Genomic DNA, 27,025 nt, shown 5'->3' with positions numbered 1-27,025 from the left:
GTTGAAAAAAAACCAAAGAAACAACAACAAGTGGTGCTTAACAGCACGGGGCCGAGGCCCGATCGATCGCAGATCGTTTTTCACGGAAGGTCCTTTTTGGGGTGCCGAGAGAAAGGTGCCCGGGCTGGGCCGGGCTGGGACCGTCGTGTTTTTTCTTCCACCGAAAAGGACACAACAAAGCTCAGCTGGAGCTTGGCTGTGTTTGTTATTCATTATTGGGAAAGGTGTGAACCGGGTCTAATGAGCTGGAGTTCCGTGAAGGTACGCCCACGGTGTCACGCTACCTGTGGCCTCAGGTGGTGGTCAATCCAATAACTTCGATCGGCCAGAATCGAAGGATGCGATGGGTGCGATGGGAGGACAAAGAATGCAGCACCGAGAGGGCCTGGGATCTGATTCCTGGGAGACATTGCGGGTTCAGGTGGCGTAGACAGTGTGACTGTGGCGTTAGCAGACAGTTTGTTGCATGGGTTGACAATTCGTCGAAAGTCGGTCCTTTTTCCATGAGCATGAGAACGGATTCGAAACGGTTGGTTTAATGTGTGCTTTTGGTCGCTAAATACGAACACTCTTTGGTTTGACGATGGGGACAATATTTTTCATCTTCAGCGAGGAGTAACATGGTATGTGGACATGTGTTTTGGAATTGTCACTATCGATTTGTTTCTATTGAAAGGTTTGGAATAGCATTCGAATGCTTAAGATATTGAATAATTGAGTAAATGATTAGGTGTAGAACTTAATTCTTGCTGTTTTACAATGGATGGCATTACTCACTGAATGTAACACTTTTTTTAAAGAATGTTTTTTTTACAAATTTGTTTTTAATGTCATTACGCAGCTTACGCAGTATAGGTTTATTTGTTAAAGTTTAAACCATACCTTTTTTGAGCATTTTAACATGTCAAGTTTTGTTCATGGTGGATGGAGAGTACTTTTTCATAACTTCAATATGAAGAAAAATTCTACTGAAAGTCATACAATTTTAATGGAAGTTTATGGTTAATTTGCTCTTACTGACAGAATGTGTGGTGATTTTGGGTTGCAAGACCAAGAACCTCCTGAACAGTCAAGAAAGGTTGATGATGAAGAATTGGTAGCATTGCTCGATCCGAATGCATGTCAGATGCAAAAAGAACTTGCAGAAATGTTAGGAGTTCACCACACGACAGTTTCCCTTCACCTGAGTGCCCTGCGAATGATTAAAAAAATGTCTAATGAATTCCACAAGAATCGAAAAAAGAGACATTGAAAGAAGGAAACCCATTTGGGAATTTCTGCTTGCACGGTACAAAATAAAAGGTTTCTTGTACCGAATCGTCACTGGTGATGAAAAGGGGAGTTATTACGAGAATCCTAAATGCAAAAAAGCCTGGATACAGCTTGGTGAATCATGTCCATCGCAACCAAAGCGAAATATTCACTGCGCAAAGTTTATGCTGTGCGTATGGTGGGATATGAAAGGTGTGGTGTAGTGTGAGCTTCTAAAACCTCTTGAAATTATTGATGGACAATCCCATCGACAACAATTAATGCGTTTGAAGCAAAGCTTTCTCCATAAAACAACCAGAATGGGATAAAAGACATAATAAGTTGATTTTTCAGAATGACGACGCTCGAACCCACTTCGCAAAACCGGTCAAAACCGACCCCTGAAGTGTGATGGGAACTGATTATACCCCCGCTGTATTCAGCAGATGTTGCTCTTTCGAACTAGTATTTGTTCCGTTACATGAGTAACGATTTGGCAGCATAACGGTTCAGTTCTGATGAATGTATAGAAAAATAGGTCTCTTATTGGATCGCTCCTAAAGATAAGAAGTTCTATCGACACGGAATCGAGAAACTACCTAAAAGATGGGATAAAGTAGCAGCTAACGATGGGCAATACTTTCATTAAATTAGTCATACGTTTTGTTCTTGTAATTAGGTCACAAATGTCGAAAAAAACGGCAAGAATTAATTTCTACACTTAATATTTGTTTTAGTTCCAAAACAAAGCCCTTATCGAAAAAAGGGTCGATCACTGTACGAACATATTCCAACAGTATTGCACCCGATTGCCTTAAGAATGAATGAATGATGCGTATAATCTGATCCACTTACGCGCCGTGGTAGCAAAATAATCGAAAGCAATTCCCCGAAACCAGTTGCCGTTCGGAGCGAACCATGCACGGTTTGTGAAAAATCATTCGCACATTGGTACATATTTACAGCGCCACAGCGGACGGAGGGAAACGGAAAAGCGCTGCACGGAAGATAAACGAGTGAGTGAAATTCGTTTCACGCGTCGAACAACAGCCCGGGGTTTGCGCTCCGTGATCCTGAAATTACGGTTGGCGGTGTGCCTGGCGTCCGCTACAATCCCGGTCCGCCATTTGCCGGCGAGTCCTTGCGCCATTCACTTTACCGCGGCTGCTGCGTTCCTCGTAATCAAGGCTCGGTGCTTGGCCGACCCAGGCTGGGCAAGAAAGAGCAAATTGCGATAATAACGAAAATAAAACACCAAATAACGCGGAGCGAGAGCAATTATGGAATGAACTTTTAACAAGCTTCTAATAATATATAATAAATAAAGTAAATATATGCCATTATGGTGAGGCGCAAGAAAAACCTCCCATTTGTTAAGCGACCGAGTCCACCACCACCGGCCGCCGCCGGGACCTTCCGTCGGTCCTGCATCCTGCTCCTGGAGCCTGCGAGTGTTTTCGTTCTCTTCAAATTGATCACAGCAACCGGCGACCGCCACTGCCCCCCGCCGCCACCGTGTCGTCGATCTCGGCAATCATCCGCACCACACACACACACACGCGGATACAGTGGCACACGCGCGCACACACACTCGCGTTGCCCTATCGCGGCCAATGGCGGATAGAAAAAAAAGAGAGTTTCCGCGCCTGTTTACGCTTTGTTTCCCCACCACCCAACCCCCCCTTTCAATAAATTATCTCCATAGGCTCCGCCCCTTTTCCAGCTCGCCATTGGCGCTCGGTCGAAACCCCGAACACAACACGAACTTTGTGTTTTACGAAAAGGAATCCCGTCCCTAGCCGAAAAGGGGAGCTCGCGGCGGCGCGGTGGGGCGCCAATTCCGATACATGGGGCTCGGTTCGATGTGTGTGTTAGTGGGGGTCGCCTTGGCTCCAAAGAGAGTATCGTAATCCGACCGACTCGCTAATGACACTTCATTATCGGTCGGTTGGTGTGGTGTTAGTTCGTAGCAACACTCCGCGAAAATACGGCGCTCGGCCTGTGTGTGTGTGTATTGTTTCATCACACTGCCTGCCTGTGTGTGTTTGTGTGGTGATGTGCGACGGATGGAGCCGGATGGTAAAAAGTAGCTCTTTATTATTATGTGCTCAACGCTCGTCGAATGTGGAGCGCCGCCGCCGTCGGAGCGTGCGTGAGTGAGAGCGAGACCGACCGACCGAGGGGTGGTAAGTGGGCAAGTAAATGGGTGCTCCATGCGCGCTACCGAAAGGATTGCCAGTGACGTCGTCGTCGGCTGGCGTCGATAATGGTGGCGACGGCGCGGGGCCCCTTACTCCCCGCCGGGCAATCAGGGGTGCCAAGTGTTGTCTCTTTCCGCGGCTGCTGTTCGTTTGTAGCATAATTTCTGGTTCTGTTCGTTTGGTGGGTGCTGCAACCCGTTTTTGACGTGCCAGAGCAACGCGACCATAAACCATAAGGACGCGGCGCGCGGATCGTTGCGCTCCGTTGCGCCAGTGTGTGAGCAGCGTGTGGGAAAATGTAGCCCGACCGGTGGTGTGTGTATTTTTGGTGCTTAATGGCGACAGGACCTCCGACGGGGCCCAATCGAACGGAGCCTTTGTGCCACACGCGCGGTGTAATAATGTAACCTTCTCGTTGGTTTGTTTGCGAGCGTAGAAAGTAAAGTATCCTGGGATCCTTGAATGGTGGTGAATGTTGTCGCGGAAGCGCTATGCCCGTTACGGTCCCGTTTCGAGAGTGCTTTTACCCACCATGCCCACTAGAGACAGCGCGGTGCGGGACGCGTGCACGGGACTGATAGGAAAGTGTGGCCAGAACGTTTGAGAGAATGCCTCTGGCGTCCGTGTTAGTGATGGCGATGCCTACGCAAAAACCGCGCATCGGATTCAGCATCGAGTCCATCGTTGGCAGCTCGCAACGGCGGCCACCGCCGCCGCCGCCGCCATCTTTCTCTCCCACCAGCGAACCAAGCGACGGCAGTTACTCGGGCTCGCGGCGGTCTACGGAAAGGCTGAGGCCGACTGAGGTCCCGAATCGACCACCAACCGCACCGGATGGACACTTCCAGTTTTTACCTCAACAGCAGCAGCAGCAGCAGCAGTACCATCACCAGGCGCGACCTAGAGTGACGAGGACACCGCCCTTGGACCCGAATCAACGGCCCGCGATCGGGATGGTGTGCGATCTGAGCAGCAGTTCTAGTCGAAGTCCGCCGCTAGCCCAGACGCGCCTCTCGCCCGACCCGGACCGATCGCCCCGAGGATCCCCATCACCGCCACCACCACCACCACCACCCGGCCGATCTGGACCGATCGTGGTGCCGGGTATTCCGGCCCACGGTCTGGTGAGACCGTTCCCAGTCGCTGGGAATGGGGGGCTGGGTGACCTGAAGTTCCTGGGCAACGGGGCGGCCGAGTTGGCGGCCGTACAGGCGGCGGCCCACCACAACCAGCAGCACTTTCTGGCCGCCCAGGCGTTCCAGGCGGCCGCCGCCCTGGCGCACGTCCAGGGAGGCTTCCCGGGACATCCGGCGCATCTGGGTCATCATCACGGTGGCGGCGTGCCACGCGACAGTTACCAGCTGTACCCGTGGCTGCTGAGTCGGCACGGCCGTTCCGTGTTTGCGCCCCGGTTTCCCGGCAGTAAGTATCCTCGCATGTGTCCGCAGGCTGTCCTGGTGATGGCGTCGAGGCGTGGAGAATGAAAAGTAAATATTATTATTTCGTCTAATCGGATCCGAGAGCGGCCTCGAAGCGGGCTCTAGCGGGGTAATAAGGGCGCATCGTGGTTGGCCGCCACACAAAATGGTGGCCCAAGGCACCAGGGGTTCGCTTACGGCCGAGGATTAAACGGCTCCGCACGGCTCCGCAATTTATAATTCGAAGAAGGATTTTTTAAAAGTTCTAATTGATAGGACAGCGTCACTTTTGCTTGGGGTGCGTCACGGAAAGCCGGAATGGAAGAATTGGTTTAATGTGAGAAAATCAAGAGCGTTAAAGTCAGACCGCCGTAGGGACAGCTGGCAGATGAGCAGGATTTGGAACACCAGCACCACTACTGTTGCAAACTGCACACACTGCACTGCGCCTGCCGTTGCTTCCATTTTGATTGACACCGGGGAGGGGGACACATTGCGTCTCGTCCGAAAATGGTTGGTCCTCGATTCGGCCGAGGGAACCGAGGCCACCGGAGGAGGGCGCAATTTCATGGCCAACGGTTTTAATGAAGCCTTTTTGATTTTAATGATCCGTCATTGTTTGCCGCAAGTGGTTGAACTCGATTCGACAACAGCTTCCGGCGCCCTAACCGTCACCGTTCATTAACGAGTTGAACTAAATGTTCAATTGACACCAATATGCTTCAATTGTAGTCTCCTCGGTGATCGTTTGCATCAGTCCTAGCTATATGTTCATGGGCATACAAAAAACGGCTTCCAAAAATGCTACGTATTTCAATATACGCATCATCGGTATAGTGTAATTTTATGTAAAGTTTGATCCTTGAACACTGTGGCCAAAAAGGTAACGGGAATTGAACTTGCTTGTGGTTCTGATAAGGATAAATGTTTTTCGTTTTCGATATGGGTCCTTTTGTAAACAGTTAAAAGAGAATTCTTCAACGCAGTTCCATAAAATTTGGTGTACGGAATGAAGTTTCTGCTGCCAAAAAGATTGAAAATATTGCAAAAGGCCTTCGGTGAGCAAGCTTGATTCAAAACAAGAGTTTATAAATGGTACAAAATGTTCAAAGAAGGTCGGGAAAGCGGATCGGATCTTACTGACCTAGTTGGAATATCGAAAAGATCAGGGGAATGAATTTTCAGTGACCATTTGAGCCTCAGAAAAGTGAAATGTCGATTGGAGCCAACAGTGTGATGTTTTAGCATCACATTTGCGTGACCATTTCGTCACAAACTCGACCCATATCGTTCCGGGACCGACGTATTCGCCTAACCTAGCATCGTGAGACTTCTGGTTATTCACTAAACTCAAGAAGCCGTTCCGTAGACATCGTTTTGAATCTACAGAAGCGATAGAAACCAAAATGAAGAAAGCTTTGATTGCTTTATCGGAAGAAGACTTTATGGCATGTTTTGAAAAGTGGAACAAAGTTGGCTTCAGGGAGATGACTTTGAGGGAAAAGTTCTCAGGGGGAGGAAAAAAGAAAGACTCAGGGTTATGACTTTGAGGGGGATTAGATGAATTTAGAAGTATAGCTAAGTTTAAAAGAGTTTTTGAGTTATAAGCAAAATCTCGTCAGTTTTTGGCCACAGTAGCACTTCTCTTTTTTCAACTTCGCCCCGAAGCAAACTTCAGCGATTCGTCATACACTCTCAACTGACATGCATCTTTACTACCGGCAGACAAACTGTCGCCTTCCGCCGACATCAATCGACGGACAGTCCTGCTCTGCCTCGCGGGAACGATCAAAGAGAGTGCCGAAAAGAAAGCGGAATCGGAACCGGCTTTTTGGCCGTGCCGAACCGGAATCACCGAAAGAGGTCTCCGTTTGCAGAACGAGTGGTGTTGTTTTACATGTCCTTAAACTGGCCACACACACACACACGCGTATTCGGCCTCAGTACGAGCCGTTGTTACATGGTGGCCAATGAGAGGTACTAATTGGGTGTGCCTTAGCGTGCGTGAGGACCGTGCGCATCTGCATATCGAGCGAGACCACCGTGAAACGCATAAAAAAGAATGGAAAATCATAACGGAGAAAGTAAGACATCGGAACGCCACCGAACCACTCGAAGAAAAACCGGCGGCACGCAAACGGTGCGCGCCCCGCACGATAGGACATAATTCAATGTTTGGGAACATCATCTGTCGGGTGTCGGCGGCGGGCCGGCGGGCGGGCGGGCGGTCGGGCGGTCCCTTTTGCGACATGTCGGCAGCGGCGTAGCTGCTGACATGCGGTGAAACACGGAATGCAGAATTAGCCGCCCGAAGTCAATAATTGAGCGTGTAACGAGACAAGCTCGGCGGTGGTGGGTTTCGTTCTCATTTCGTTCCATTTAAAATTCCATAAATCTTCCGCCTTGGGCCAAGGGGGTGGGACGCAAACACGGCGGCCCTGATGGGCCGACAATGAGGCATGACCGGGGTCACATTACCATAGGGTGACAGGGGACAAGCACGGGAGCGATTGTTGCTCGCGCGCCCGGAAGAAAGCCGAGCGTCACTTACTTACTGTCATCCGAAGGCAACACCGTGTCAGGATCGTATCTACACGTGGGAAGCGGGCGATTCTTTTTCGACAGTCTGCGTAGGTTTCGGATAGAAGCTTACTCGGCTAACAAGCAGCACTTTAATGGACCCCACGGACTACGGACAGCTCAGCCCGAGAGCGAGGTAGGACGGTAGGACGATCGGCGAGCGGCATTGCGCCACGGACTCCGCGTTCGATAACGGCGAACCTGACCTACAGAACAGGGTTTGTTGATTTGTGCCTCGCCGTGCCTCGACCGTCGCAATGCCCTCGATCTGGCCGATGCCGATGACTTTGAGTAGCTTCTTCACCGTATTGCCCTATTTTCGATGGGTGGTTTTTTTGTGCAAAAATGAAATCAATATCAATATGCAGAAAAAAAAGCCTTGATCCAACACCATCGTGTACAGACAACAGGAGAATTCAAAAGGGAGCAAATGGAAAAAAGGTGAAATGAACTGCTCTTCGATTGCAAGCTAAAATACCTGAGTAGCAGAAATGATTCAAATTGTTTTTAATTTATCCCTCAGCTGGGTATATTAAGTTATGTTAAATGCCTTTGCACGTTTGAATGGTTTGCTTTTGTTACTTACACTTGAAACACCTAAAAGTCCCTATAGGAAGCAGGTTATGGACCAATTTGTATGTCACAAAGATTGTGCCAAAATTAAGAAAGCTTAGGGTCGGAAATGTCGCCAAGGATAGAACTATTTACAGGGTATTTTAAGTTTTTTAAGCCCTTACCTTTTGGAGTACTCAAGAGGCACGCAGAAATCAAGCAATATTATGGAGTTAATATTTTTGAAGAGACTTCTTGTTTTGATGATTAAAATAATCGCTACCCACCGGTAGCTCCCATGTCGCTCTAACTCAAACTTTGGCCAACTGAACTTTTTATCTTTTAATTCAGCTGCCGACAACAGGGTGGTGAGAAGCTATATATAGAGGATTGGTCCTTTATGTGATAGAAACATACTCATTTTACCCGGGCCAACAACCACACTCGTAAAAACACATCGTTACAGAAAGTAACAGCAATTAATGTTGTCTGTTGTGCAGGCCAAGTCCGCTCGGCGGTTTTAGCTGGATAAGAAGAAGATACTCAATACAAAACATTTGCTTTAATAGTAAAAGGGTTGTTTATTCTATACTAATATGTTTCCCTAGCAGTCAAGTAAATGTGTAAATAAAAGGTAAAGGATAGGATGCTCTTCCATTGAAGAGCTCGTCGGATAAATTTAATTGGGTAGAGAGTAGAAGCTTGGATGATGTTTTTAGCGCTCAACCCGAATGTTCCTTCAGGAAGAATTATGCTACCACCGGACTTTCTACTTGAATACGTTAATTAAGCCTTAAGCTGCATACAATTAACCGATTCATTGCCTTCGCTAAAGAACGTTGTCATTATTCGCGATCCTTATTAAAACTCAAAGGAGGCTTCTTGCTGACTGCTTCATAGATTATTTACAATTAAGCGCGGCCCCGCTGGCTGGTTCGATACCGGACCCTATCCTTGCCCCGGTGCGAAACACGCACGGTAATTATGTTGGCTAATGTATTGCACCCGCGGAGAGCACCAGTGGCAAAGGTGGCTCGCCGAGTCATTCGCACCACCTCGGTGGCTCGTGAGGCGCGAAAGTTCGAAAGCGATTCTCGGCGGCCCGAAACCACCGGTCCTGGCTTGACGAGTGTGTGTTGTAATGCGTCTCGGTGCGTACGAAAATTCCAATTAGTGCACCGATTCCGACCGGGACCAGACCCCGGGTACGGGTGCCGCTACGGTTACCCATCGTCTCCCGACCCCGTTGGTCTATGGCTCTCGGTTGCATGTTTTGATGTCGTCTGACACTACACGAAATGAATCACACGTTCGTGCGTGCGTGCATGCTTGCGACGGAGGTCCGGGCCCGCGAGACGCACGTACAAGCGACGGGACTGCGACTGTATGTGCGACATGCATAATTGACAGTAGCTATTAACGCGCGACGAAATGTTGTCTTGGGAACCGGGGGAACCGGAGCGGGCGCAAGACAGTAAACGGACCAATTTGCCTTCCAGCGAATGCACTTCGGCACACAGCGGGGACCGGCAGGGGCTGATGGCGCAGCGAAACGAGCCCGAGAAATCAAGAACAACGCAGTAACGCAGTTGAACCTTCAACAGCTAATTCCTCATCGAAAAGTGAGAAATATAAATTTCGTTCCGTCCGTCGGCCGTCCGACACCTTCCTTGGTTCGAGGGTTCCTTGTGGGCCCTTCGCCCATTCGCACACGCATCGAGGCCCATCCACCGCCGAGGATCGCCTGGTAGCCGAGAAACGCGCGCGCGGAGAAACAAAAAGGCGCGTAAAGCAATCAGGAAAACCTTTAAAAAAAGCGATACGCAAAAGGAAGAAACTAAAACAAGAAAAAAAAAACGCATGGATAAATGAAGGAGGAAAACGGAAAAGACAAAACAAACGCAGCTTAAACGTACAAACGAGCGGATGAACCAACAACCGACAATAATTAATTAGTTTACATCGGGCATCGGGAAGAAGATGCACCGACGACGACGACGACGATGCGCACTAAAATGCAACATGCAACGAGCGAGCTAGAAGAAGAAGAGACCAAAACAGGAATCCAAAGGTGTTTCCATATATCAGTGCGTATATAAATAAAGATAATCTACGCCACGTTCCAGCGGGCTTCCCGTGGTCACTTTGGGGGCCGCACGTCCGGCGCTCGATCGCCGGCTGCTCCGCCCGGACGATTCCGGTGCATAACAGGGCGCAGCATAAAGCATCATCACCCACCACCGATCACGGCTAGGGCACGGGCCACGCAAGGCGGTTTGGTTTGGTTTAGAGGCGTTGAAAATCCATAACACATTTATCGCACCGGCTTGACCGGCTCATAATAAAAATGATTAGTGAGATCTTACTCTCTCGCGCCTAGCGCGCCTACGAGGGCCCCCTCACCGCGCCTCAGCCAGGGTTCCGGATCGCGTGTCATGTCGTCGTCGTCGTCGTCGGGCCGGGTGGAGAGTGTCAGCGAACATGCAATGCCTATGTTAGGAGCACCACCGGACAAACCTTGCACCGGCCTCGGCCTTTTTGGGTTTCTCGGGACTGACCAGCGAATTCTTCGGTTCGGTTGTGACAAGCAAGTGAGAAGATGGGTGTTGTTAGGCCTCGCGCAGGTTTTGGGGTCCTGGTTTGAAACTGATTGCTTCTCTTCCCACGAGCCCGCGCGGAGGAGACTGATCGTCTGATCACGTGTCATTTGGGCAATTGTTGTTAAGCGGTGGGTTTGGCGGTTCTAAATCAATTTCGGAGCAGGTGAACCCTGCTGTCGGGCGGCTTTAGCAGTGTCTTGCATTGTGATGAATGTGCCAGGCGGCAGGTGTGTAATCGTTTGTTTGATCAGTCTATTTGGTTAGGGGAAAGGAATTAAAATTTCGTTCCTAAATTATTGACCGATTTTGGGCCACTTTGACCAAAAGCGTTGTTTGATACATAAGTGAAAGATACTTCTTCTTCTTCTTTTTTTTTTTTCTTTTTGGCGCTACAACCGCTAAGCAGTCTTGGCCTGGCACCAGAGGACAATGTTAATCTCTGATGCTCTTCTGTAACATTTAATTTTTTACGGACGGGATTGTTAGCCCCGCGCCAACCCCCCTGTCACACCGGTATCGGGAATCGAAACCATGGCCGGTTGAGTTACAACCGATCCCGGGATTCGAACCACGGCCAGCTGCGCTGACAGCGAAGAGCGTTACCGACTGCTCTATCAGTGGGGGTGAAAGTGTCTAGGCTGTGTATTAAGTTTTGCGGGTCGATACCAGAGAACGCTGCTATGAGCCTAATTTTGCTATATTGGTACACTCTTCATATGAACGTATGTAAAGTTTCATTTCAATCGGTCACTTAACTTTTGTTCGAAGCCATTTAGTATCGCCGTGTCATAGTATTTTTTACAATGGAAAAAGTCAAGTATCGTGCAGTGATTTAACTTTTATTTTTGCAAGGTTTACAAGCAAAGAAAATTTTGAAAGTGTATAAGGACTTTAATTAGGGGTTAAAAGGGGGGTTTCTGAGTTTAAACGCGGTCGTAGTAGCCTTCAAGACGATCCATGTCAAAAACGTAAAAAACAGCACAACGCACAAAATCGAAAAAAATACCGAATATCGTATTAGAAAACTGGCGAATCACTTAAAGAGATTATACCGAATCTCTTAAGCCTAGCCATCTCATTGAGGAGTATAACTGATATTTTTACTAATGTTTTGGGTTCCTGAAACCTGTTTGAAAATGGGTGCCACATTCGCCAAAAACGCATTCAAATGCAATTTTCTCGGCAACATTTCGAGCTTTTTCGATAGGATAAAGTGGATTTTGTTTATTGAATCATCCCTATGAATGAGACTTGGGTCTATCACCATGATCCTGAATTAAATCAAGAGGCTAAGGAAGGGTTTGAATCTGGTTCTTCGGCTCCGAAACGAATTAATTTTAAAATTGTCTAAACAGATGTTAGCATCAGTTTTGTGCGATGCAAATAAAATTTTGTTAGCGGATTACTTGCAAACTGGTAAAACAATAAGTTTTGATTATTATGATAAGTTTGATTAACAATAAATTTTGATTACTGAAAGTTAAAATTTATGAAAAAAGACCCGGTTTGGCTTTCTATCTCTTTTTGATGAATGTTTCAAGGGCATTGTAGTAGAAAATCGCATTTACAATTGCCATATCGTTTTTCTACAGTCTTATGCTTTTCGTTGAATCACTCACAAGATTCCTATCTACAGTTGCTTTTTTTAATGTTGTGATTATTGAACCATGTTAGCGGCACGTAATAAGTTCGCATATTGATGAACTCAAGAGTCAAAGCCAAACATGGAGCTGCAAATCAATGGAACTTCGAAGGCTAGATTCCACAGCCGTGTGCGGTCCGATCGCTAATCAGGTACTAGTTCCTCGTTTCCTATGCAAATATTAGTTCACCGCCTGTAGTGCTGCTAATAATGTATTGTTGGGGGGAGGCACTTATTAGGCCTACGGGGGTCCGCTAAAACGGAACACTCGCGGGCAGGTCGTTACACAAATCAACCCGGTAGCCGAAGCGTACAACCTAATTAGTGCAGGACTTCATCAACGGTTTGCTTGTTTTTTGTTGCACCCAACAACAGCAAAACACTTTGGTACCGGATTGCAGCACTTCTTGTAATAAGTGCTACAAATAAAGCGCAGCATAATGGTGCTCGTTTGCGCTCGAATTCGTGATCGTGACGTGTGGAATGAGGTCAACGATTGTGTGCATATTATTATTAAATCAATTTTGCGAAATGAACTGTCCGGGCCCTGGGCCGACTACAAGCGATCCGATCCGGCCCAGACGGTGCATCCCCTAAGGGTCCGCTGCCCCTGGATGCAGTTCCGCGCGGTAGCGAGACAACAAATTCATTAGTATCATAATTAAGCCGGTTAGCCACGCCGTCGTCCGTTGCCGTTAACGGTTGATTGGTCTGGTCTGGTCGCGGTGCCGAGCCGCGCGAGGAGCAGACAGGAATTGGACTGAGCACGAACACGGGTCTCGGGCGGCCGTACCAACGGGCGGCTGGTAATTGATCGTGATCGTCTTGATCAAGACGAGATTTTTCTTCTGCTTGATCCACTGCCGCGCCGGCTGATTGGTTTGGTTCGAAGCGTTAACGTTGACCACTGTTGGCCGCTCTGTTCGCTCTCTCGTCGACTCGTGGAGCCGACCGTTGCCGATCTTGTAACATCTCATCTCGGTCTTTTATCTTTATTGGTCTTAATTGATACGAAATTAGAGATAATTTAATTAAACGTAACATTGCGCTATCGCGGGGGATTACGCGAAATTACGATGCGATTAAGTGATGGAGAATCTCGAAGGACAACAAGAAAACCCCTTTCCCAGCGTGTTCGAATAGTGAATACTTTCAATGGAATGTGAGTTTTCAATAGTTAAAACCAAACCAAGCACTCGCAGCGGAGGATCGAATCCTTTTCGTCCTGTCCTGTGAACACCAATTTGGGCAGGACGTTGATGCATTTTAAATTTGCGCGCCAAACGACCGGTCGGCGACTTGGTGGTGATCTGCTCCCCGGGCCGGATTGCGTGAACGTGAAAATCAACAAATACAGCGAACAATGCACCCGGGCCCAGGGGGCCGTTGCCGGTGTGCATCTCGATGTGCATCACGATTAGTGCACATTATGCACCGAAATCAATCAAATTAAGCATCGTTATGGGCATCGGCGCTGGCTGCGAGCTGCAAACTCGATAAAACATTAACGTGCCCGGACACGCATGGAACCGGCCGTGAACAAGGGCACAGGAACAGGGACGAGCGCGCGCGCTTCTCCGCGAGACGAACGGAGCGAAGACGAACGCGCCATTATCGAAATGATGGACAATCGAAGCAAAACGATCGCGACTGCGCGGCGGACGATGGTGGGCCGGTACCTCACATGCTGTAATTACATCGCCATTAATGCGATGCGCGATCGGCCGTCGGCCGCCGAGGCCTCATCTGCTGCTTTTGCGCTCCTCGCGCTGCCCGCAGGAGAGACCAAGCAGCAGCATCCTTGGCCGCGGACTGGATGCCTTGGGTCTTGTGTTCGATCATTTTCGCCCTCTCGCTCTCCCTGTCTCTCTCGCGGGCTACCATTATCCCATCGGTTGGGTTGGCTCTCCATTTCCACCGTTCAACGCCAGGTTATCGTCGCAAGAAGGCTCAATTTGTGCGAATATTTGCGAATTAATTTCTTCGCCCAATACCTCAATCTTCGGCAGGGACTTTGCTTTTCCTCTGCAGCCTGTCGGCCAATAATTGGATTCAATTGTCGGACACTTTACACGGCCCACGAGACAGAGGCGCAGAGAGACAGAGCAGAGAGAGAGAGCAGAGAGAGAAGGAGAGAACAATTCGAGTGGAAAATTCTGATCACCAATTGATGGAAATAATAACCCCCGTGTGTTCTTACATGCTGCGTGCAACCCTTTTTCCCCCCCTCTCTCTCTCTCTTTCCCTCCCTCCCTGTCGCTCTCGATGCACCGGTGTGCAGATATTTAGAGGCGGACGACATGAATTTATGAAGTGACTGCGTCGTTTCGGGGTGCTGCACTGCGGTTATATGCGATGTCGATCGGCTAATGCGATATTAATCGCTAGGTTTCGCCATTTGAGGTTCGACCAAATTGATGGCCTCCCGACCGCTGCATCCGCTACTGCTACTGCTGCTGCTGTGGCCACCGTCTGCGAAAACATTGTTGCCACGGTGATGTGGCAGGCTCGCGATAGCCTCATTAGAGGCCTGCAGGGACAGCCGGGGCCGGTGACGCCATTATGCGCGGAAGAATCGCCGATTTTTCGCCTTCAACCCGAATTGAACGGTTAACCCCTTTTTCCGTCACGGTCGTCTCGTCGTTCGGGTGTATAATGTGGGTGAGCTAATCGATCGCGCGTTTGGCGGCCAACGGAATGTTGTGATTGAATCGCAAACTAGCGCTCGGGCCCCCGGGGCTTCAACCGGGTCGCCGGTGATAGGTGATGAATGCCAAGTTGCCAAGCTATTGTTGGCCTTTTAGTGTTCAATTATAAAGCCATTAAGCCAAAAAGTAGTAAACTTCTGTCAGGTTCGTCAATTTGTTTAGACCCTCCCCGGGGCACAAGGATTCCCAAAGCGCTCAAGGCCCGCAAGGATCGGGCGAAAACGGTCCCGATGTTTGCTCGATGTAGGGCGCGTGCTGGTGTGTGGATACTTAGCGTTGCCAGTTGGCGGTGTTTGGCGCAAACCCGATTTGGCATTTCAATTGGAACGTTTCGTTCGGAAAGCGCGGGTGACAGGTTTGAAGGTTCGCCCACGGAGCGCCAATTTCAGAACCTCAAACAGGGCTCCAAGGGAGGGTGTGTGGGAGGAAGAAGGGGGTACGGATTGCAACCTGCCACCCTCGGGGTCAGACCGTTCGGTGATTTGGGCTATTATGTTGTGTATATTTATGTCGACATTATGGATTTTTGCCGGCATCGCTCGGCGAACATCACTATTTGGAAACTATTTGGAACTGAGGAAACTATTTTTTCTCATCACGAAAACATGATTTGGAACACGCATGTAGTAGTATCTACTGTTTTGGTTAAAATCTCTCTCATTCGGACACAGCGCACCGGGTTTTTTGCTATTATTAAAAAGCCATATCGATAATTTGCGAAAGATTTGCAAAGCAAGCTCCACTGCAATATTAAAGGCCTTGTCCCTGCGGTCCTCGCTGTGACGTGTTTATCTGCATTCGATCGTGGTTAGCAAAACACCGGTGATCGATCGGTCAAACCGGTTGCCGGACCATCCAAGCAGCGGCCGAAGGTCCGATCCGAGCCTGGTGATTAGGCCGTGCGTAATCGGCCAGCTCTCTGGCGGCCAGGAGCAGCCGCAGCAGCAGCACAATCAAGCGCACCAAGCAGTCAGCCTTTTTAACGCTTGCGTTTAGTGCCAATTAGTAGATTAACTATTTATTAAAACTCATTAGGCATGACAAGCAAAGTGACAAGTTTATAAAATATTGCACATAAGCCCAGCGTGTGATGGCGGCGCGGCCTGGATGTTGCACTTTGGTGAGCAGCAGCAGCAGCAGCCCCCAACCCCGATCCGGGCGGCGGGCAGTCGCTCCGGGTGACACATCAAAAGTGCGGGCCCTGTGCGAGGCCCAGTTCCTTGAGTAGCCGACGCCGGCCCTGTGGTCTGGGGGCTAGCTGATGGTCCATTACGAGATCGGTCCCGGAGATCATTAACGGTTCTGCGATAAATTAGTCCTCCGCGCGGTGGCGGTGGCGAGAGCGGGGCTATCTCCTATAGGAAACCGATTAAGAAACGGTTTATTAAAGGCCAATTCTTTTCTCGTTTTCATCATTTCGCTGCACTCGGTGCAAGTCATGCGCAACCGGATAATCAAGTATGCACTCACCCTGTGTGCGTGTGTGTGTGCGCCTGGCTGCGGTTACGGACACGTTTATGCCACCCCATCCCCACTACCCGGTTTCCAGTAGACCTCGCGTCCTTGCCAGCCTTGCCATTTTCCGCGTTGGATGCAAATGTATGCATCATAATGATGTGTAATTATTTAATTATATTGTATTTTATCGGCGGTAGCTGCCCGTGAAATCGGTTCCGTCGGGGGCCAGTGTTTTTGGAGCAGTTGCTTGGGAGAGTTAAATTGAGCCGGAATATGCTGAAGGTCCCGAATATGCTTAAATCTAAATAAAATAATTAGGAATGAAGCACGGTACAACTACATAAGAACTTTGAGTTCTAAAAACCTATAAGGCAATTAATCAATTGAAAATGGCTCAAAATAAATGAGATGCATTGATAACAAACGATCCATAGATTGAAGACAAAAAAAGAAGAGAAGATTGAGCTTCACATGAATTGTACAATTGAGTATATTTCTCGCACAGAAATTCCTGTCATTTTCAGCTGTGTCTTTAAACAAATAAAGAGAAAAAAGACGCAACAAGAGTTTGTCAGACTTTTAAGGTGGTTATGATGACCAATTTGCATTGTTCTAATGATAATCTCACCAATTATCCACAGAGCGGCGCAGCTTTGATATTACGAGTGTCGGAAGAAAAATAAAATCAAAATAGCACGTGGTTAACTCATATACCTTGAACAAAATATGAATATTTAGTCACCTGCTTTGCAGTTAAACTAAGGCGTACTGTTTTTTCTGATGCACATTTTTCACACTTAAACAATAGTGAATCAAGCAATCACAAAGTGACATAAAAATGGTTTGGATTGTATTATCTTTCCAACTCCCCATTTAATAGAATCCGATCGCTCTTATAGAACGCGAAACGAGTACAGCTACCGTTAGCTAAACGTAGCATACTTTCCAAAAAAACATTATTTGCGCACAATTCATATCTTTTTCAATATTAAAAGTTTTTTAGGCACGTTATTCTACTCCTCATGCTACGGTTTATAATTTCTTTGGATGGTCGGCGACTCATCAGGTGCCCCAATTGGGCCGTCCAGATCTACGGACAAGAATGGGTCCCAATTGCGTTCTGAGCGTTCATGGGTCGCGTTCTGGCAGCCCGAAGACAGCCCGTCGTCCGTCCGGGTCTTGCGTTGTCCGGCAGCAACCCGCGGCAGGCACGAACTTTTATTTTCCGCTACGCAAATCAAATCGCACACGCAAACGGTGCACGCGTGCAGACGGGCCGCCGGACGGGGCGGTTCGATGGCCCGGGTGCCACGTCCCGGTGTGCGTCCCAACGTCCATCAAATCAGCTTGTTAGTAAATTATCACATCCCGGCCAAAGTAAACTCCTCATAAACATTAGGACATAATGGAGGCAAGCGTAGAAAATCGTGAAAACGTTATTATCGCCACCCGTAGCTCCGAGCGGTGGTCGGGGGTCGCCCTCGCCGAGCCGCGGTCTCCGCTGTAATTTTGCTGGAACCCTCCAACTGGGGATCTGGGACCGCATTTATGCTGCGGCATGCGGCCACGTGTGTGTGTGAGTGGCGGCGAACCGGTAACAGTGTGTTGGTGTGTTCCCGTATTGGTACCGTCCGTCCGTGGTCCTGCGTCGTGGCAGGACAGCTGACAAGTGGCCCCGGGCGCCCGAACCGAGAATTATCAAGCAAATTACCTTCTGTCAGTTTCGTTGGCCGGGATGTTAGGCTTTCTGGGGGAGGCCCAAGGCACGGCCGCACCGAAGTCACGTTCTAGCAAGACGACAACTCACCGACCCTTGGAATGCGCTAATGGAGCAGCAAAAAAAAACAGATGAGGCAGATACCTTTACGAAGGGGGTTGAGATACATTTTCCATTCGGCATTCGGCCGGCGGGACCAATCGGGAGCAAATGAGTTCATTTTCGGGAGCGCATCCGTGTTTGGCGTTTGTTTTCTAATTTGCCCCTCCGACCGACCGACCGGTTGGCTTTCTCTGCTCGTTTTGCCAGATTATTTGCTGCCATTTCGCAAACCGAAACGGGTGCGGACCGCGTTTTCGCCCTCGCAACTGCTGAAGCTGGAACACGCCTTCGAGAACAATCACTACGTGGTCGGTGCGGAGAGAAAAACTTTGGCGCAGGCGCTCGGTCTCACCGAAACGCAGGTAAGCTATGCTGCTTTTATGTACCACAATCATCGTGCCACTGATGGACCATCATCGGTATACATAACCACCGAGGTGGGCCGCGCTAAATTCTAAGGATTGAACGAAACAGGATCTGCATACGTCATTTCTCGCAGCAGCTGCTAACCATTCTCGCCTAAAGGAAGAATTAGTTTGAATCTTTTCTCATATAAAGTTTCCTCCCTGGAATGCTATTTTACGTTCTTATAGGGATGGCCATTGGAAGAGGCAACATTTGTTTCTTTTAAAACTTAAATTACAAATTAATGTTTTGTTGTACACTAGAAACATCTTTTATTTGGATTCTGATCCAGATCCAAGGATTGAATGTCCATTTTTTCGATATCAATCGTCCGGCGAACAATGGTCGCAATCAACGGATTGTTAGTTGAGCTGTGAGCTATTCTGTTCCGTTATCCTGGTCCGATTGATGCTCACCATTGACGGATACCGTAGCTCCGTCATTGTCTTCAACAACTTACGGCCCAATGATTATATTCGCGAAAATACCGCACCAAATACCAAATAAAATGTTGTTAAAAAGGATACTGTTGTATTGAGAGTAATTGAGGGTTTTCGGTGGCATAAAACCAACCATTTTGATTCGTCTTGCTTCGTCAGACATGATGACGATTGAGAAGTTATTTTAAATCTACAGCTGAACAATTTCAGTGCGTTCTTTTGACAACTACTTTCAAAGATATAGAGATCAAGTATCTTGAGTAAAATAGCAGCTCGTAGTTTAATACCAACTTTAATTTTTGAATTCACGGTACTGAACACTTACGGTTCGAGCTAATGCCTGCCGATAACCCTGCATATCGTAGACCGACGTAGAACACATTGCAAAATTAAACATTGGTCGAGTAAATGCAAAAAATCGTTCAAAACATCCTTTTCGGAAGGTGTGTCAACCACTTAATGAGCTACTTAGAATGAATCGGCATCTCGTAGTGGCTCACTATCCGACAGTGTTCGACTAACAGCGTGTGTCAGAAGCACACTCGGTTCGTGCGAGATTTTGGCCGCGCAAGATTAAGTGAGCCTTTGCGAGTGAGCACTTTGAAAACGTCGCTTCCCTAGCTCCGTTTTCCCGTGTGCATTCCTTGCGATGTGCGCTCCGGCACCGGAGCCGGACGCTGTACTTGGCCCGGATTGTCTCACCCCGGGAGGAATAGGAGTAACCGAGGATGATGATGGCAATTTCCCTCCATTTTATTGGATTGGCTGCGAAAATTTGATCACGTCTCGGCTCGGCTCGGCTCGGCTCGGCTTGGCACCCCTGTGTTCCATTTCGGTGGTACATCGGTCGTGGTCGGTTGGGCCGTGGATCGTTTGATTTTTATGGCCAAAGGATACGCCGTCGACGGTTAGCCGAGGGCCCGCCGTGTTGCCGGCTTCGGTTTGGAGGGAAAATAAATTGTTAGCACTTTGTTGAACAAATATTCGCAATCTGCTACGGAGAATCCAGCGGAGGGGTGCGCCAGCCGAACCAGGGAGGTGCCAATTTGCCTCTGAGGGATGAGGTGACGCGCCGCGGGGTAGATGATGCGATAGGGCAAATGTGGTGCGGGAAAATATGAAAAACTGGCGTAAACTCCCCCATCGGGCGCCCTACGCACGGCAGGACGTTTGACGAGGACGAGCACGAGGACGTTGCACGACCAATTACCCGGCGAAGGTGGGGGGGAACTTTACCGAAATAACGAAACGTTGGCAACGTTGCCCCTAGGATGATGAAGTGATGCTGTTGACTGCGGCCGGAGCAGCCATTACCGGAGCTGGTAATAAAATGGAGGGTTAAGCAGTTAGTAGTTAATAAAATGCGTATCAATTCCCAATTGCGCACGACCCGTGTTCGGTGTTCCGTAAAGCGAGGGGTCACCAGGCCCAACAAAGAAGGGAGTCGGAACGCGGAGTTCGGCAAGTTGGCGAGCTGCCGGTTTGCTTGCATTAAAAATGGCTTCCACGCACTTTATTGCTTCCTAGGCTGAGGTTGTTTGCGAACAAATTTTCATCGCAGCCAATTCTGCGTTCTCATTTAGTCTGGTAGAGTCTTTGAATAGGTTCTGGTGTGTGTGTATAGGTCTTACCCATACAAGCCAAAGCCATGATGTAACCCACTGCTAAATCATCGCCCTAACAAACGCTTAACCCCTAAATGCGCTTCATTCACCGTCGGTGGGGGTGGCCAAAGATTGAGGCCAAGCGCGGCCGATAATCGCTTATGGTGGCGCGTGGCGGAAAATGTACCTAATGAGCCGTGAGGGAAAATGCTGTGATTTATCGAGGAGGAGTGCTACTGATGCTGATGGTTCTAATTTGAGTTGCCTGTTTCTAGGTCAAAGTGTGGTTCCAAAACCGGCGCACCAAGCACAAACGGATGCAGCAGGAGGAGGACGCCAAATCGGGTGACGGAGCGAGGGGCGGCAGCGGTGGCGACGGACAGCGTAGTCCTGGCAGCCCGGCCGGAAACTGCGACGAGGACGACGGCGACGACGACGATGAGGATGAGCTAATCGATATGGAAATGGATGACGAGTGCCCAAGCGACGAGGACGAGCTGGCGTGAAAGCGACGAGCTGGACGATGAAGGTGCGGTCGAAAGTGAAGTTCCTTGCTACGGGAAGACCACCGGGTGGACTGATGTGAACCGAGAGAGCTGGCGATAGTTAAACCAACCAACCTTCCATAGAACGTAGGGAATCTTTCGAGTGCCAAAATGGAACATTTTTAGATAGAAGAACTATAAGTAGTGTGCCAAGGAGCGAACGTGTGTGGCTAGTGGTGTGATGGATCGGATCGCGTTATCTATTATTTATTGCCATTCCGAAGTTCAGGACGTTGTCTGCTCGGCGGGTTCTCTTTTGATGTATTTGCTTCCGTCATTCCGGTTAACAAAGTGAGGCGCCCTGAAACACGTGTTGTATATAGTTTTATGTAAATAAAACTGAAGTTATTATTTACAACGGCCTGTTGCTTGCTGCTGATGAAGTTGAACGATTGAAACCACTCTGAACCCCGAAAGCAATGCACCAATAATTTGCGAACCACTTTTCGGTGCGATACAATTTACGTGCAAATTATTGTTGGATCGTATCGGGTTGGCCAACGCAAAAGGCGACGAGCTTCTTCGTGTACAGTGTGCTACGTACAGCTTCCCGGGCCCGGGCGTTTGGTGTGAAAATTGAAATAGCTACGAAACGAATGGTCTTAAGAAAATCCAAATTACACGTTTCCACTACTAGTGCGCGCGATATTCGGAGCGGGCCCGCATCGACGACGCATCGACTCCCGGCGGCCCGGCGAGAGAAGTGTAGATAGCTGCACGGCCCAAACACCTATAATTTGCGCCACACACCGGACGACGCTCTTCAAAGTCCGACAGAGCACTCGAATTAGTGCAGAATATGCTCAACACTCCGCGTTTCGCCCTGCTCCGGGCCGTTGATCCTTGCAACGGTGCAGCCTCCGAGGTCCTCCGGGAGATCCCACCACCGGTGCGTCAGTGCCGTGCGCCAGGTTAAAATCAATTTCGGTTTCAACCGGCGCTGTCGGCTCCGGAGGTTCGTGATGCTGCGCCTTTTGGCGCAGAAAGCGCAAACGAAGCGGACCTCGACGAAGACCCGGGGACGGGGGGCGACGGGAGAAAACAACGCACACCCAGCATGAACAGCGCAGCGCCCGGGGAACGCAGTTTCGAAAATTACCCCGCTAAGAGCCTGTAATTTAGAATCGAAAATTGATGCTCTTGTTATAATTAATTCGCCCAATAAGGCAATTTACACCACCGGGGCCGGGTTTGGGTTCGGGCGAAACCCGAACAAAGATGGTCGCCGAAAGCAGAAAAACAACGGGGGGATCGTATTGTAATTCGAGTGTCCAACATTTCCATCAATCGCATTTTGAAGCGTAAAGTCACATGTCATCCCAATCAGAGGGATAATAAATCAATCGAACGGGCTCCAAAACGACGCCCTACTACGACTGCGCTCGGGATGGCGAGCGAGCGAGCAGAAGATGATGGAACGAGATAGCCGTGGAGAGGTGATGTTTAACCTGAGAAAGTGTGGCCATCGAGGGGAAGTTTTTAGAAGCGTAGCAAGAGAAAAAAAAGCGAGCTGCGCGAGATGAAATCCACAATGGAAATCAGGAAGACTATAATAAATTTGACACATTAATCTACGCGCATGGGCCTTGCATCTAGATATGTGTGCAAGCGAAAACCACAGGTTCCATGTTGAAGGCAAAAGAGTTTGACCGTTCTTTTAATGAGATTTGTGTTTGACATTATTTACAACTTGATGCCCGGTAATCGATAGAGGTGAGGCAAAGTTTGATAAGTTAATCGTGGTGGGATTTTTTATTTTTTTCGTTCTGGCGAAAGGATGTTTGTCCTCAGGCGACGGCGGTGGCAATCGAATATGGAAAGGCTAGCATAAACTAGACAGGCAGACTAACACACTGACGAATATGAGCAAACCTAACGACAAGCACCCGTAACGAGAGAGTGACCATAAATAGAGTCTTGTGTCATTACAGGCAAAGGTTAGCTTACCGTGAGTTGGCGTTAAACCGTTCTTCTCCGACAATTCTTCGGGAATGACGCAAAACAAGGCCAACTTGCGGACGTTGCCAGTGATGGCAGTGGCCTTCGATGTACACACTCGCTAGCCCCCATCGATCGCGTTCGCTTTCTTAATTCCCCAAATAAGTTGGCAAAGTGCCGTGTGTGATTTCTCGTGGTTCTGCAGTTTTGCTATAATTTCTGTAATTCACTCATAATCGCAGATAAACATCTATAATCGACGCCGTGAGTAGCCGGTATCCCCGGGGCCGGTGAAGACATGGGCGCCCGGGGGTCGGTCGGTCGGTCGGTCCGGTCCATTCCGGTCCGCGGTGGAGGAAATATATCGATATTAATCAAAACCCGGGTACCCGAGGAAAACCCCAATAATTGCTGGGTCTATGCTGGGGCTGGGCCACGGAAACGGACCGGCGGGCGAAAATCCGGTAGAGAGCCGGGCGCCAGAATGGGCCCAAAGTTGAAAACGAACGCGTACGTCCATCCACGTCCGGCAGGAGCGAGAGCTGCTGCGAACTGCCCTAATGCCCTGCGTGCCGAACGGCCGAAAACATCAATTTTGGGGTCGGTAATGGTTCCGAAAACTATCCGGCGCCACCGGTGGACGATTAGAATCGGTCGCGTCGCTGACCGGGCGCCGCCACCGCTTCTTCTTCTGCTTCTTCTTTTCTTTCTCTCTCTCCCTGGGCCACTCTGATTGACGCCTGAACTACTACATCGTCTTCCGAGGCATGGCGCCGTCCCGAGCCCGTGGAGGCTGAGGCCCAACCTAGCAGCGCTCACACCAATAAACAGCAAATTACACTTAATGATGTCTAATTTGAAATGTTTAACGTTAATCTTCCGGCTAATTGAGTGGGCTGTTATTAGATTTTCTAATCTTTTATTATAATTAGATTTATCAACGATCGGAAATTATAGGTGCACACAAGGTTCTGGGCTCGCGCATGCGGCCAACGTTTCGCCTTTCGCCTCCGTTGCCCGTTTCGTGGGATTTTGGGCGGAAAACACGCGAAACGAAACGGAGCAACGGCGCAACCCCCGGCAGTGAGCAGTGAGTGAGTGATTTCGTGAGATTCACGGACCCGGCGCACTGTGGGTCCCACCTTCTCACTCACTCGCTGTGGTCACGCATGTGCTCACAGCCGGCAGTCGGCAGCCGGCCGGCGGGATGCTTATAATTTCCGCTTTTATGACACATTTCGAACCGCGCCAACCGGACGGGTGGTAATAATTTGCGACTTTGAAATGTCCCATAATCAGGACAGTTTTAACGCTTCGGTACAAGCCATCGGGGCTGGGTGATTTAAGCGCGCCGCCAAGCGCGGGAACGAACCCCAACACGATCAATCGCTGGCCAGAACAATTAATAACGCTTTACGACGGTCATCATTCTCCATTACTGCTTCCCGGTTGCTTCGCCGGGAGCAACCTGGCCGCGAAAACGGTCGCAGAAGATGTGCGTGTCCGTGTGTGTGTGCGTGTCCTCAACGCAAAATGTGGGACAGTTGTGACCGGGACCAGACGCCAGCCGAGGGTGACAAAATGTTGGCCGCAGTCGTGCGGATATCGTGTTGTTGGTTGTTGTGGCTCCCCTCCCTCCAAGCAACGGACGCTAATCAAACATTGTGGTCTCGTTCGGAAGAGGCCGGGCCAGTGAGACGTGTTCGTGGAATTGACGCGAGCATACTGCGGGCGGAATCTATGGCAAAAATTGTTTATTAATTTTCTATCGACCGGGGAACTAGATTGAGTGGCAGGAGGACCTGAGTTGGGTGACTGATTAATGCCACCTTTCGGGCCCACGGGCTCTCCACCCAACCGGAGAGAAATGCTCACCCGTACACGACCGATGCTGCTTTCCGTTCGTCGATTATTCTCGCGAACGAGACAATCGTTGAATTAAAATAATAATCGTTATGTTTCTATCTGGTTGCTTTTCTAGCCACTTTTCGCTGAACAGGCGCTGAGAAGCGATCATCGGTCAACAGGCCTGCAGGAGAGCCTTTGGTACTGTTTTGCATAATCATATGATTAATGACACAAATCGATCGTTTCGAGACAGGAAAAGCAGCGAAGGTTACATCTTGATCAGCAGTGGACACCTTTGAATTTAGTGAGACCAATCGAGGAGCATCGAAATAGTTGAACGATTTTTCTTCGAAGTTCTACGTTGTTCGGAAAAGAGTGATGTCAATATTGCAAAGGATTAGACTGAATCGAATGAGACCTTTTCGGGCCATATTTGTGTGAACGCAGTATGGTTTTAGTTTTTAATTGTCCAAATTGTGGCGTTTGTTTTAAATTGTTTGAATAGTTCGAAGAATAGGAGCATGTAACTTTTTTGGACAGGAAAATGTGAACTGTAAGTTTATCGATAAATCACGCGATGGTTTGAAAGTGTTTTGAGCAATGTCAACAATGAACTAGAATTGAACGAAACACTAGAACAGTGCTCATTGTACAAAATGCAGTTAGTGCGTTGAACAACCAGAAACGATTGCAAAACAGTGATGTATTATTTGCGGTATTGTAGCGGAGTAATGATAGGTAGCGGAGTAGGCTGATGGAATTGACTGATTGTGATGCAGCCAAAAAATATAGGGAATTTGCCTATAACTCAAAAAACCCTAATTTATTATTGTAAATTAATGTCAACACCTTAGAAATAACTCCTACACTATGAAATACACCTATGTCTACATTTATTCCATTTTTCCAAATCCTCCGAAAAGTTCTTTTTTGGAATGACCTTCACCGTGTTCTTCCTTTGGGCTTTTATCTTCCCTATCCAACCAAAACGGTGTCTAAATTCGATCCTTTTTGACGCACAGCATTACGCAAACAACCACAACAATCAGCGGAAACTATTTTCCAATATTATTAAGCCGCAGTAGTCATTATTTTGATACATCCGCCATGTAGGACTTTGCGTCGTCTGATTTGTTTGGATTTCTTTACAACATTTTTTGGAAAAAAATGGAAAAAAAAGAAACATTTCGGAAACCTATTTAGTAAATATTTTGTCCACAAACTACAAACCTTTTGCTTCAATTATGTCATGTTATCAAAACATGACAAAAGTTCCAAACATAACCAAACAGGTGCTAATACTTTTTACACTAATGAATATAAAGTAAAAATTAATTGATAATCGTCTCATTATCCTTTGTCTGTTGAACTTTCAAATCGTATACCTGAATACCAATTGAAGAGGAATAAAAGGGGTTTAATTCGCATCACGACGGCGCAATCGAAGGCGAAGGCTCCCGCGGCTCAGATCCACCGTCCGAAATGTGAATGATCGAAGCGGATCGGATACGTCTTTATTTTGCGTCGCGATTCGGCGTCGGCTTCCCGAAACTGTGGGAACGCATGTTTTCGCCTGATTATGTCCCCATCATTAGGCCGCTGCCTAATTTGAATCATTCGATCATAACCCGGTTCCCGGTTCGCGCCCGGTCCGCCCGGAACACCGGTTCGATCCGAGGGCGATCAATCGTTGCGAGCGAACGTTCCCCATCATTTATCGGCGCTCTTTAATGAGCGATTCATTTTGGGCAAATTAAAATAAGCTCCAATAAAAATGTTCCAAGTCACCGTCACCGCGGAGCGGTCGCGCGACAGGTTTTCGTGGGCCCCTGATGAGCGTATAACGAAACGAGCCCAGGCTCCGAGAGGGGGGTGCAATAAACGTATCGAACTCGAACGGATCCAGCCAGCTCGTTAAGACATGCTGTTCTCATATTAAACATGTACCGAAGAGGTAAAAACAACACTTCTAGTTTGTTTTGCGTCCGAGCACCGTGCAGCGTGATGGGTCGCAGG

The 27,025-nt window shown here is 48.6% G+C and overlaps 1 protein-coding gene across 1 annotated transcript; it reads left to right on the top strand.

Annotated features, from left to right (window-relative positions):
- The first annotated feature begins 4,060 nt into the window (after positions 1–4,060).
- LOC128270234 (homeotic protein empty spiracles-like) lies at positions 4,061–21,184 on the top strand. The gene is made up of 3 exons (XM_053007635.1): positions 4,061–4,874; positions 18,437–18,591; positions 20,954–21,184. The coding sequence occupies exons 1-3, from the start codon at positions 4,061–4,063 to the stop codon at positions 21,182–21,184; spliced, it is 1,200 nt and encodes a 399-aa protein (XP_052863595.1).
- The last annotated feature ends 5,841 nt before the right edge of the window (positions 21,185–27,025 follow it).

This window comes from Anopheles cruzii, chromosome 3, assembly GCF_943734635.1.
Source record: "Anopheles cruzii chromosome 3, idAnoCruzAS_RS32_06, whole genome shotgun sequence".
NCBI classification, from domain to species: domain Eukaryota; kingdom Metazoa; phylum Arthropoda; class Insecta; order Diptera; family Culicidae; genus Anopheles; species Anopheles cruzii.
Note: the sequence above shows the minus strand (reverse complement) of the source record. Positions and strands in the feature narration are given on the sequence as shown.

Bases quoted from the DNA above. Each gene is read 5' to 3' on its own strand.
- LOC128270234 (XM_053007635.1), top strand. From the start codon at position 4,061: ATGCCTCTGGCGTCCGTGTTAGTGATGGCGATGCCTACGCAAAAACCG. The intron at 4,875-18,436 runs GTAAGTATCCTC...TCGTTTTGCCAG, and splicing joins TGCGCCCCGGTTTCCCGGCA to ATTATTTGCTGCCATTTCGC. The intron at 18,592-20,953 runs GTAAGCTATGCT...GCCTGTTTCTAG, and splicing joins TCGGTCTCACCGAAACGCAG to GTCAAAGTGTGGTTCCAAAA.